Source organism: Hypanus sabinus, chromosome 24 (assembly GCF_030144855.1).
Source record: "Hypanus sabinus isolate sHypSab1 chromosome 24, sHypSab1.hap1, whole genome shotgun sequence".
In the NCBI taxonomy this organism is placed as follows: Eukaryota; Metazoa; Chordata; class Chondrichthyes; order Myliobatiformes; family Dasyatidae; genus Hypanus; species Hypanus sabinus.
In genome coordinates, this window is record NC_082729.1 from 1,762,501 (window position 1) to 1,776,260 (window position 13,760).

The 13,760-nt window shown below is 45.3% G+C and overlaps 1 protein-coding gene across 1 annotated transcript in view; it reads left to right on the top strand.

Moving 5' to 3' along the window:
• The first annotated feature begins 10,266 nt into the window (after positions 1-10,266).
• LOC132380393 (myotubularin-related protein 9-like) overlaps positions 10,267-13,760 on the top strand; it is a 40,709-nt gene continuing 37,215 nt past the window's right edge. The window contains exon 1 of the mRNA XM_059949146.1: positions 10,267-10,492. Within this exon, the coding sequence (XP_059805129.1) occupies positions 10,311-10,492 (182 nt within the window). The 5' untranslated portion in view covers positions 10,267-10,310. The remainder of the gene's footprint in view (positions 10,493-13,760) is intronic.

Below are 13,760 nucleotides of genomic sequence, written 5' to 3' on the forward strand. Positions count from 1 at the left end.
TCTCCTCCACGATCTCCATCAGCACAAGGCCCCCTGCTCTACCCACTTTACAGTGATGACTGTGTGGTTAAGCACAGCTCCAGTGCCAACAAGTTTGCTGATGACACCACTGTTGAAGTCTGAATTAAAAGTGGTGATGAAGCAGCATACAGGAGGGAGACTGAAAACTTGTCCGAGTGGTATCACAACAACAACCTCTTACTCAATGTCAGCAAGACCAAGGAGCTGATTATTGACCATGGAAGGAGGAGTCCATGAGCCAGACCTCACAGGAGGATCAGTGGTGGAGAGAGTCGGCTTCTTTAAATTCCTTGGTGTTATCAATTCAGAAGACCTGTTCTAGGCCCAACATGTAAATGCCATTACAAAAAAAGCACAGTAGCACCACTACTTCCTTAAGAGTTTGCAAAGATTTGGTACAACATCCAAAACTTACACAAACTTCTATAGATGTCTAGTGGAGAGTATATTGACTGGCCTGCATCATGACTTAGTATGGAAACACCAATGCCCGAGCATTGAAAATCCTACAAATAGTAGTGAACATGGCCCAGTCCATCACGGGTAAAGCCCTCCAAACCTTTGAGCACATTGTGATGAGGTTTACTCAATATGGACTGTGCCTTTAAAAAGGGAGAGTGTGTGTGTACTGATTCAGAGAGAGAGAGAGAGAGAGAGAGAGAGAGAGAGAGAGAGAGAGAGAGAGAGAGAGAGAGAGAGAGAGAGAGAGAGAGCACCAGCCAGCTTGTGAGTCGTCATGGTTACGGAAGGGCGGAGCTATATAATGGACAGCTGGTGTTCAGCATATTTGGGATATATACAAGGTCAGCTTTTCGGACAGACACATGGTTAGTCAAGATGGATTCAGTCAATGAAAGACACCAGTGAGTTGGTCACTGGTTTAAACTTTCAATAGCCCAAAAGGGGTGAGTTGAGATCGATCCTGAGTAGTAAAAATGACTCTCACAAGTATTCTGCAACTAGAACAAGTTTGCAGGAAAAGAAGAGAGAAGAAGAAGGTTTGGAACAGAAGAAACCGAGTGACACAGAGATCACTGTTTGGACTCTCTCTCTAAGTAGCCCGTGAGGGTGAGTTTGTTTCCATTCGGCTATGAAAGTGTGATTGCCACTTAGTTAATCCACAGGAGTGGGTTCTCTGGTGAGGGGGAAAACCTTTGTGAATACCACGTGTGTGTTTACCCTTTGTCTGGGTGTGGTAGTTCACTGAAGAAGGCACCCCTGTGGCAAATCACTGTTGGAGTTATTTCGTATGTTGTGGAACTGGATAAGTGGCTATCATGTCGTTTGTTTGGCGTAACCTTGTGGAACTTGTGGGTGGTGGTTCCCTTGAAGATGTTGAAGGAAAGGAGCTTCATCACGAGGACCCACCATCCAGGTCATCCTCTCTTCCTGCTGCTGCTATCAGGTAGAGGTACAGGAGCCTCAGGACTCTCACCACCAGGTTCAGGAACAGTTAATACCCCTCAACCAAAAAGAGCCAGCGTTGCTTACACTGACCCCAGATACTTAACAAATGTCAAGGCTGCAGCTGCCTTTGGACCTAGGAGAACGCCTCTGCCAGTGTGCTCTTCACTGTAGAGTTCACCAGCTATCTGTCTTCCTAATCTCCTTCACAGTTCTGTGAGTCCTTCTGAACCTTTTGCCTGCTTTTATTAGATATTTCTTGGAACCATATAACTCTGCGATCTCCTCGAGAGAACATTCTCTCACCTTGAACCTTCTGCTGATGTTAACACACAAAACATTATCCTGTAAGTAAGGATGTAACGCTAAGGCTTTACAAAGCACTGCTGAGGCCTCACTTGGAGTATTGTGAGCAGTTTTGGGCCACATAAGAACGTAAGACCACAAGAAATAGAAGCAGAATTCCACAGATTGATCACTCTCTGACTAAAGAAATTCCTCCTCATCTGCATTCTAAAAGGACACCTCTCTATTCTGAGACTGTGTCCCCCCCCCCCATAGGAAACATGCTCTCCACATCCACTCTATCAAGGCCTTTCAACACTTGATAGGTTTCAATGAGGTCCCCCCTCATTCTCCTGAATTCCAGTGAGTAGAGGCCCAGAGCCAACAAACACTTCTCATGTGACAAACCAATCAATCCAGAATCATTTTCGTGAACCTCCTTTGAACCCTCTTCAATGTCAACACATCCTTTGTCAGAGAAGGGGCCCAAAACTGCTCCCAATACTCCAGGTGAGGCCTCACCAGAGCTATATGAAGTCTCAACATTACATCCTTGTTTTTATATCCTAGTCCTCATTTTAGCTGACAAAAGATGTTAGTGAAAAGCAAGGTTAAATAAATAGGCTTGGAGATGGTGTTTAAAAGTGTCAACTAAGTCTGCATCCCTTGTAGATTTGGGTCTTGAGTTCCACAGTTTAGGAGTGTAGTTCAAAAAACTGGCCTGCCGATTACCTTTTGGGGGAGATTGTTTAAATTTAAGAGACCGTCGGAAAAAGACCTGAGAGCTCGAGCAGGATTCCAAAATGAAAACTGTTTTGTGAAATTCTCCAGTCCCAGACCAGTAAGAGCGTTAAAAAGAAGTAAGAGAACTTTAAAATCAATTCCAAAAGAAACAGGAAGCCAAAGAGTAGCTGGAACATTGAATGATACGTTCCCTCATCCTGGTTTTAGTTAAAATTCTGAATGAGATGAAAACTGTCAATAGATTGCTGTGGCAGGCCAGTAGAAACTGTGTTGCAGTAATCTGGTCTGTTTAGTTTTCCACTATCATCACGACAGAAATGGACATACGGTTGAAATGTTGCTCTGGTCCAGGCATTGATTTCAGGAGTCAGGAAGTTATGATATATAGTTTGGTATATATAATTATCTGGATAGACAGGGTCTGATTAGGAACAGTCAACATGGATTTGTGCGTGGAAGGTCATGTTTGATAAATCTTATTGAATTTTTTGAAGAGGTTACTGGGAAAGTTGACAAGGGTAAAGCAGTGGATGTTGTCCATATGGACTTCAGTAAGGCCTTTGACAAGGTTCCATACGTAAGGTTAGTTGGGAAGGTTCAATCGTTAGGTATTAATATTGAAGTAGTAAAATGGATTCAACAGTGGGTGGATGGGAGATGTCAGAGAGTAGTGGTGGATAACTGTTTGTCAGGTTGGAGGCTGGTGACTAGTGCTGTGCCTCAGGGATCTGTACTGGATCCAATGTTGTTTGTCATATACATTAATGATCTGGTTGATGGGGTGGTAAATTGGATTAGTAAGTATGCAAGATAGGTGGTGTTGTGGATAATGAAGTAGGTTTTCAAAGCTTGCAGAGAGATTTAGGCCAGTTAGAAGAGTGGGCTGAAAGATGGCAGATGGATTGTAATGCTGATAAGTGTGAGGTGCTACATTTTGGAAGGAATAATCCAAATAGGACATACATGGTAAATGGTAGGGCATTGAAGAATGAGGTAGAACAGAGTGATCTAGGAATAATGGTGCATAGTTCCCTAAAGGTGGAATCTCATGTGGATAGGGTGGTGAAGATAGCTTTTGGTATGCTGGCCTTTATAAATCAGAGCATTGAGTAGAGGAGTTGGGATGTAATGTTAAAATTGTACAAGGCATTGGTGAGGCCAAATTTGGAGTATTGTGTACAGTTCTGGTCACCGAATTATAGGAAAGATGTCAACAAAATAGAGAGAGTACAGAGGAGATTTACCAGAATGTTACCTGGGTTTCAGCACCTAAGTTACAGAGAAAGGTTGAACAAGTTAGGTCTTTATTCTTTGGAGCATAGAGGGTTGAGGGGGGACTTGATAGAGGTATTTAAAATTATGAGGGGGATAGATAGAGTTGACGTGGATAGGCTTTTTCCATTGAGAGTAGGGGAGATTCAAACAAGAGGACATGAGTTGAGAGTTAGGGGGCAAAAGTTTAGGGGTAACACAAAGGGGAATTTCTTTACTCAGAGAGTGATAGCTGTGTGGAACGAGCTTCCAGTAGAAGTGGTAGAGGCAGGTTTGATATCATCATTTAAAAAAAATTGGATAGATATATGGACAAGAAAGGAATGGAGGGTTATGTGCTGAGTGCAGGTAGGTGAGACCAGGTGAGAGTAAGCGTTCGGCACGGACTAGAAGGGCCAAGATGGCCTGTTTCTGTGCTGTAATTGTTATATGATGTAGCTGTATAAAACTCCGGTTAGGCCACATTTGGAGAACTGCATTCTAGTCTGGTTGCCCTATTTCAGGAAAAATGTTGAGGCTGTAGAAGAGGTTCACCAGGATGTTGCCTGGATTAGAGATCACATGCTGTAAGGAGAGATTGGACAAGGTTGGATTGCTGAGGTTGCTCCAATGACCTCACTTTAGGGTCCCTTAGTTATTTCACGTTCTTGCTATTTGTTTGCTATTTATTTATATTTGTATTTGCATAGTTTGTTGTCTTCTGCACTCTGATTGATCTTTCATTGATCCTGTTATAGTTACTATTCTATAGATTTGCTGAGTATGCCCGCCAGAAATGAACCTCGGTTGTATATGGTGACATATATGTACTTTGATGATAAAATTCACTTTGCACTTTGAGGGCAGGCCTGAAAGAGGTCCTTAAGGTTATGAGAGACGTTGCAAGACAACCAGCATCTTTCTTCCCCCAGGGTCAACATTTCTAATACTGAGGGTTATTAGACTCTAGAACATAATGATAAGTTAGAAATCAAAATCTGAGCTCCTCAGGATCAGAATCAGGTTTATCATCACTGGCACATGTCGTGAAATTTGTTGTTTTTCAGCAGCAGGACTTGGCAGTACATAACTCTAAAGACTATAAATTACAACAAGAAATATTTATAAAAAATTAAATGAAATAAAAAGTGCAAGAAGATAGAAAAAACAGTGAGGTAGTGTTCATGGTTCATTGTCCACTCAGAAATTCCTCCAGCATTTTGTGTGTGTTGCTCTGAATGAGTTTGTTGCTTTTGGTCACCTCAGGGCTTTTTCCATCCGTGTAGTGGACCAGTACCCATGAGGCAGGCAGGGATGGGGGGGGGCTGCAGTTACACAGGGAGACGGAAAGCTCCAGGCAGTGTCCGGTTTACACGAGGTTCTTTCCAGACTGTGCACAGGAGCAGAACACAGTCCCGTCGCAGTTGCGGTGATGCATGAGAATCTCTACACGTGCCCCATTCAAGATCCGGTTCCCATTCACCTGCAATCACAGCGTCACAGCTCAGCGGTCCCACAGGACCTGAAGCAGTGACAATTCCTCTCTCCCCGCCCCACATCCCCCCCCCCCCCCCACAGCCGCTGCTCGACCCACTGAGAACCTCCATGGGACTCCAGCCCCCTCTCCTGGTCAATGTGTGTATGGCCACTTCAAGCCCATTTTGCATCATAGTTATAGAGCGTGGCCCAAATTATTCAACGCACCCACCAGACTTGGCTTCACTTCCCTGTATTTGACCCACATCCCTCCTCTTGCACTGTTCAAACACCTTCCAAATGCAGTAATCACACCCTCCTCACAGCGTCTGTGGGCCACAGTCAAAGGTTTCACTTTTACGGGCTCTATTTCATGTTCTCATTATTTATTGCTATTTATTTATAATTGCATTTGCACAGTTTGTTGTCTTCTGCACTCTGGTTGATCTTTCACTGATCCTGTTATAGTCACTACTCTATAGATTTGCTGAGTATGCCCCCAGGAAAATGAATCTCAGGGTTGTATATGGTGACATACTGTACATATACTTTGGTAATAAGTTTACTTTGAACTTGGCAGCTTGTTCTATAGATTCAACACCCTCTGGGTGGAAGAGTTTACCCTTTTAAATCTTTCTCCTCTCACCCTAGCTCCAAGAGGACCACAACTTTGTGGGTTTGGAGGTTTGCGTGCCTCAATGACCCAGAGAGCAATGTTGGCTGGAGTCAGGGCTTTATGCTTTGGCTGTTGGTGGGGCCACCCATACCAAACAGGTCAAGGGGTAGAGGTCAGACTAAGAGTGGTCCACTGGTCCTCCAGGTTTGGGGGTTCAGCACAGGGATAACAACCCTGACTGGTTAAACAAAATTGTTACAGAAACAGCAATGAAGAATCTTTCTATATCTGGTGGTTTGGACAGACAGAGATGGAGGACCTTCAATGCTGCCCTAAATGCCAGTGGGGTTACGGGCAGTAGCTAACCTCTCACCTCAGGAGATTTGGGAACCAGGTGACTCCCTGTAGACATTGACAATAAAATGTACAGGTCAGCCGGTGAAGACTTTGTACCGGACTGTGCCCGCGAGGAGCAGACAGACTCAGAGCACCAGAGTAGAGACCTCGTATGTTCCCGACGTTCCCATGCCTCTTCCCTGACCAAGTGTGCTCAGAATGGCCACAGTGCGTCCAGCAGCCCCTGGCTCGTGTGGCTTCAATTCAGAGCAGGACCATAACGATTTCACAAAACCAGCACCCTGGGGTGTAAGACATAGGCCTATTAAGTCTGCTCCATCATGGCTGATTTATTATCCCTCTCAACCTCAAACTCTGCCTTCTAACCATTACCTTTTACACCCTTATTAATCAAGAACCTTCCTACCTTCACTTTAATTATATTCCATGACTCGGCCTCCACAGCCGTCTGTGGCAACAAATTCCACAGATTCACCACCCTCTGGCCACCGAAATTCCTCCTCATCTCTGTTCTAAATGGTTGTTCTTCTATTCCTGGTAATAGACCCACCCTCTATAGGAAATATCCTCTCCACATCCATTTTATCAAGGCCTTTCAATATTCGATAGGTTTCAATGAGATTCCCATTCCCATTCTTCTACTGTAAGACCTAGACCTGAGTCCTGTCAAGGACACAGGACTCGCACCATCAGGTTCAAGAACAGTTACTACCCCTCAACCATCAGGCTCTTGAATGAAAGAGGATAGCTACATTCATTTAAAGACTGTTATTTTGTTATTTCATGCTTGTTATTTATTGCTATTTATTTATATCTGCATTTGCACAGTTTGCAGTTCCTGATGTTTACAGTTACTGTTCTATAGATTTGCTGAGTATGCCTGCAGTTAAAGAATCTCAGGGTTGTATATGATGACATGTATGTACGCTGATATTTGTGTTGGCACGTGGCCTAGTGGATAAGGCATCGGTCTAGTGATCTGAAGGTCACTGGTTCAAGCCTCAGCTGAGGCAGCGTGTTGTGTCCTTGAACAAGACACTTAACAACACATTGCTCTGCGACGACACCGGTGCCAAGCTGCTTGGGTCCTAGTGCCCTTCCCTTGGACAACATCGGTGGTGTGGAGAGGGGAAGGCTTGCAGCTTGGGCAACTGCCAGTCTCCCATACAACCCTGCCCAAAGCGCAAATCCATGGTCTCATGGGACTAAATAAATTTTACTTTGAACTTAAACTCCAGTGAGTACAGATGGACCAGAGACATCAAACAGTTGTCACTGTCCCCATTCCAGCACATCCTTTCTTGGATTTGGTTCCAAAAGTGTGACTCAGAGGGTGGTGCTCGTGTGGAACGAGAAGGGGTGGGTGTGGGTTCCGTTGCAACGTTCAAGAGAAGTTTGGATAAGTACATGGATGGGAGGGGTTTGGTCCAGGTGCAGGTGAAAGGGACTAGAACAAACAATAAATGAGGCACTGGACGTGTGGATAGACAGAGGCTTTTTCCCAGGGCTGAAATGGCGAAAATGAGGGGACATAGTTCTGTGGTGCTTGGAAGTATGTTCAAGGGTGATGTCAGTTTTTCACTCAGAGAGTGGTGGCAGTGGAAGCAGATACAACAGGGTCTTTTGAAAGACACTTATATAGGTACGTGGAGCTTAGAAAAATAGAGGGCTATGTAGTAGGGAAATATGAGGCAGTTTCTGGAGCAGGTTACATGGTCACACAACATTGTGGACTGAAGAGCCAGTAATGTGTTGTAGATGTCTATGTTCTAATCCTAATGCATAGACTAGATGGGCTGAATGGCCTGTTTCTGTGCTGTAGTATGCTGTGACTCTATATAATAACCGAGTTAGACCTTCGCCGGACTGAGAACTCAGTTCTAGGTACTTGTGCTATTTCCAGCCACCTCTACAACCTCAACTTACTCTGAAATATTGCAAAGTCACTTTGGCTTCTCTCCATGCCCACAACAAAGAGGTATTTGGTCCCTGAGTAACACACACAAAACGCTGGGGGAGCTCAACAGGTCAGGCAGCACCTATGGAGAGGAATAAGCAGTCGATGTTTACGCCGAGACCCTTCATCAGGACTGAAACGGAAGAGGGAAGATGCCAGAATAATAAGGTAGGGAAGGAGGACAATCTGGCAGGTGATGGGTGAAAGCAGGTGCGGGGGAAGATGGGAGGGGTAGGGGAGGGAGGATGAAGTAAGAAGCTGGGAGATGACAGGTGGAAAAATAAAGGGCTGAAGAAGGAATCTGATAGGAGAGGAGAGAGGACCATGGGAGAAAAGGAAGGAAGAGGGGCACCAGAGGGAAGTGATGGGTAGGTGAGGAGAGTGAGAAACAGGTATAATGGGGAATGTAACAAGAGAGAAGGGGAAGGGGGAGAAATTACCGGGTTAGTGAAATCGATGAAATCGCATCTCCGGAGAATAGAGGGACTTTCTCCCTTCTCAGTCCCGACACAGTGTCACGTCCCAGTATGTCGACAGCTGCTCCACCATCCCTTCACTCTCTCAACTTGCTGTGTTTCTCCCGCAGATTGACTGTTGCTCCAGATTCCAATTGTTAAATCCTGTGTCTGAAGTTAATGATCTTCTGGGCAGGCACAAGAAATTCTACAGACTCTGGAAATCTAGAACAACACACTGGAAGTGTTGGAGGATCAACCAGCAGGACAAGTCAGACCACACTTGGAACATCATGTTCGGTTCATCAGGATCAGAAAACTTTAGAGAGGGGACAGAGGAGATTTACCAGGGTGCTTCCTGGATTAGAGAGGGTGCAGAGGAGATTTACCAGGATGCTTCCTGGATTAGAGAGGGTGCAGAGGAGATTTACCAGGGTGCTGACTGGATTAGAGAGGGGACAGAGGAGATTCACCAGGATGCTGTCTGGATTAGAGAGGGTGCAGAGGAGATTTACCAGGGTGCTGTCTGGATTAGAGAGGGTGCAGAGGAGATTTACCAGGGTGCTGACTGGATTAGAGAGGGTGCAGAGGAGATTTACCAGGGTGCAGTCTGGACTAGAGAGGGTGCAGAGGAGATTTACCAGGGTGCTGTCTGGATCAGAGAGGGTGCAGAAGAGATTCACCAGACTGCTGACTGGATTAGAGAGGGTGCAGAGGAGATTTACCAGGGTGCTGACTGGATTAGAGAGGGGACAGAGGAGATTCACCAGGATGCTGTCTGGATTAGAGAGGGTGCAGAGGAGATTTACCAGGGTGCTGACTGGATTAGAGAGGGTGCAGAGGAGATTTACCAGGATGCTGTCTGGATTAGAGAGGGTGCAGAGGAGATTCACCAGGATGCTGACTGAATTAGAGAGGGTGCAGAGGAGATTCACCAGGATGCTGACTGGATTAGAGAGGGTGTCTTATGAGGGAAGGTTGAGTGAGCTCCGTCTTTCCTCTTTGGAGGAAGGAGGGTGAGAGGTGACTTGATAGACGTGTTCAAGGTGATAAGAGTCTTAGATCAAATGGATAACCAGAGACTTTTTCGCAGGGCAGAAATGCTTAATGGGGGGGGGGGGGGGCATCATTTTAAGGTGATTGGAGGAAAGTTTAAGGATGTCAGAGGCAAGCCTTTTACAGAAAGTGGAATACGCTGCCAGGGTAGTGGTGAAGGCAGATGCATTAGGGACATTTAACAAACTCTTAGCTAGGCACGTGGATTGTAGAAAGATTGTGGGTTACTAGGAGGGAAGGGTTAGATTGATTTTCGAGTAGGTTAAAGGGATAACGCAATATTTTGGGCCGAAGGATCCGTACTGTGTTGTAAAATCTATGTTTTATGATCTCGTGGGCCAGGCAGCATCTGTGGAGGAGAATAGACAGTCGACATTTCGAACTGAGACCCCTCGTCGGGACTAGCAAATAAGAGGACAGAAGGGACGAGTTTTTAGCCCGAACTGTCGCCCATCCATCTCTCTTCGCAGATGCTGCCCGGCTCGCTGAGTTCTGCAGCGCTCCCTCGCTCCACTGAATAAACTTTGAGGCGGTAGTCTGCACTCTCGCCCGCTGTGGCCGCGTCCTCTTTCGCGGCGCCGGCGAGGTCCGAGGTCCACTCGGCCAAGTTAGGTCCCTCCCCGCCGCTCATTATTACGTTGCGTTTGCAAACGCCTTGCATTCGTCCGGCGGCTGCGCGGGGTCGCCAATGGAGCTCGCTGAACTGATCAAGACTTCGAAAGTAGACGATGTGGTCCTGTCCCGGCCCTTCCTGCAGCCGGTGAAGGGCACCCTGTGCGTTACCAGCCATCACCTGCTGCTCTCGTCCCGGACTGGTTCCGCCGAAGAGCTCTGGCTTCTCATCAGGAACATCGATGCGATCGAAAAGAGGTCAGTTCATCGAAACTTACAAGTGACGGTAATGTTCGGAAATAGCTGGCAGGCTGTTGTTTCAGACTTTTCAGGCTAAACAGGATCCCCTTTAATAAACCACGGAGAAAATAAATCTAAATTCAAAGTGAAATTGTAGGAATGACAGCGGCAAGTTTGAACTAGTTATGAGATCAGTAAACATCGCTGGTGTTATCTGACATTTTCTCAGAGAGGAAATGCATCATTACTGTCTTCCTGGTTTCTTCAAATATTAGCTTTTTTTCTAAATATGCGCATGTGGCATTTGCTAATATCTCGGGGAATTAATATAATAGAAATGTCGCCTGTGGAGACGTCCAGAGTTGGGAGCGAGTCCGAAGTTGTCCTTGGGATCCAGAAGGTGACACTAATCACAGGAAAAGTTTGTACTTGTGAATCTGAACCGCACGGATCAAGGTTCAAAGCAAATTTATTACCACGTGCCTCTCCATATACAACCCCTGAGATATATGTTTGTGAGCACACTCAATAAATAAACATAATAACCATATCAGAATCAATGGAAGACCACACTGACTTGAGTATTCAAGAGTATGCAAAGGACAATCAACTGTGCAAATACAAAAAGATAAATAATAGGAAGTAAATATCTAGAACATGAAATGAAGTCCAGGAAAGTGAGTTTGTAGATTGAGGGGTGAGTGAAGGTGTGTGAAGTTATCCCCACCCGTTCCAGAGCCTGATGGTCCAGGGACTTGTCCATCTTCAGAAGTCCAGCTCTTTTCTCAACACCAGAGAGCCTGATGCCTTGGTGGAGAGTAGTGCAGTGACTAGTCCTGCTGCCTTGCAGCTCCAGCTACCTGGATTGATCCTGACCTCTGTTGCTGTTAATGTGGAGTTTGCAGGTTCCTCCCACAAGCACGCCAATTCCCCACGCGTTCTCCACATTCCTCCCATATCCTAAAGTTGGGAAGGTTGGTCGATTAATTGGCCACTGTATGTGCACCATATAGGTAAGTGAGGGGTATTGATGGGAGGGGCATTGATGGGAACATAAGATGATATGACATATCAGGCCATTCAGCCCATTGAGAATAAAATGGGATTTAATACAGGACGCTGTCTGGTTTGGGAGACATGTGCTATCATGAGAGGCTGGATAAACTTGGGTTGTTTTCTCCGGAGCGGCAGAGGCTGAGGGGAGATCTGATGGAGGTTTATAAGATTATGAGAGGCATAGAGGAGATGGGGAGTATCTGTTCCCCAGGGCTGGTGTCTAATTTCAAAGCAAAAGGGGGTAATTTCAGAGGAGATCTGAGGGGCAAGTTTTTTACCCAGAGAGGAGGGTGCCTGGAATAAGCTGCCTGGGGCTGTGGCAGAGGCAGTTAGATTAGGAATTTCTAAGAGATGTTTGGACAGGCACATGATTGTGAGGAAAATGGACTTTGTGCAGGCAGAGGGGATTAGATGGCCATTTGATTATTATTTTAATTGGTTCAGCACAATGTTGTGGGCTGAATGGCCTGTTCCTGTGCTGTACTCTTCCATGTTCTATGTTTTATGGTTGGCGTGGGCTAGTGTGGGGCTTGTGTCTGTGATGGGTGGTCTTGGTTCTATGAATGACAGAACTCTGTGGAACAGAAGTAGGCCACTCGTTCCATCAGTTCCATGCTGGCTGTGGGAGATCTGTTCAGACAAATCCTGTTTCCGAGCTTTTGGTTCACAACCTTCAGATACACGTTTGAGTAAAACTTAATGTGATGGGGGTTGCTGCCTCTCCCATCTCTTCAGTCAGTGAGTCCCCCTCCCCCACATTCATTCACAATTACAATACACTGTTCATCGACTCCTCCACCACTAACTAGAATCCCACTGGCTCTGCTTATTGACACTCTGCCAAGGAACACAGATGTTCCCCACCTTTCATAACTCCAGAATTCACTCTCCAGTCAGCTGACAATATTTCCTCAGATTACATGTTTTTCATAATGTGGTCCGATGGAGTTTTGCCAAATGTCTTGGGAAAATCCCAACAAGTAGATTACACATCCCAAGAAACTGATGCCCCAATGTGAAACAAATGTGTTGGAACAAGTGTGTTTCTGCAGTCACAGTTCAAAGTAAATTTATTATCAAAGTACATGTATGTTACCATATACAGGTCTGAAATCCATTTTCTTGCAGGCATATTCAATACATCTATAGTAGAATAATAACCTTAATAGGATAGACGATACAGCCTCAGAATAGAGGGGTGTCCATTGCCAATGGAAATGAGGAGGAATTTTTTTAGCCAGAGCCAAATCTGTGGAATTTTTTTAGCCAGAGCCAAATCTGTGGAATTTGTTGACACAGGCAGCTGTTGAGGCCAAGTTATTGGGTATCTTTAAGGCAGAGGTTGATAGGTTCCTGATTAGTCAGGGCATGAAAGGACACAGGGAGAAGGCAGGAGATTGGAGCTGAGAGGGAAATGGATCATCCGTGAGGAAATGGCAGAGCAGTCTTGGTAGGCCAAATGGCCTAAATCTTCACCTACATCTTCTCCTACACCTGTGGCCTTATGGTCTAATCACCCGCACCACCTTGAGCATTCAACCAGTATGCAAGAGGCAACAGACCGTGCAACTACAAAAAGAAAGAAATAATAATTAATATATAATCAATAAATATCGAGAACATGAGATGAAGAGACCTTGAAAGTGAGTTCATTGGTTGTGGGAACATTTCAATGATGTGGCAAGTGAAGTTGAGAGAAGTTATCCCCTTTTGGTTCAGGAGCCTGATGGTTGAGGGTAATAACTGTTCCTGAACCTGGTGGTGTGGGACCTGATGGTTGAGGGGTAATAACTGTTCCTGAACCTGGTGGTATGAGACTGTACTCATCAGAACGATGAGTTGGATTTAATAAGATTTCCTTTGCCAGAAATCCAAAATTGGTCATGTTTCTGAGTTTCACACGTAACACTCGCTGGCCAATTGCACTTAATATGGAATGAATCCCGCTGAAGAGTCTCAGCTTGAAACATCAGTTGTTTATTCCTCTCCATAGATGCTGCCTGACCTGCTGAGTTCCTCCAGCACTTCGTGTGTGTGTGTTGCTCCAGATTTCTAGCATTGGCAGAAACTCTTGTTTAGCATTTTATACTGATGTTTGGTAAGCCTTGATATAAAGTACAGAAATTGGAAAAATTGAGGTGGTAGAGAACTTGGGCTTGGAATTTTGAGGATAAGATGGTTGGCTAGTGTAAGACAGGATACAAGAATGAAGAAGGGATTGTGTTTGGAG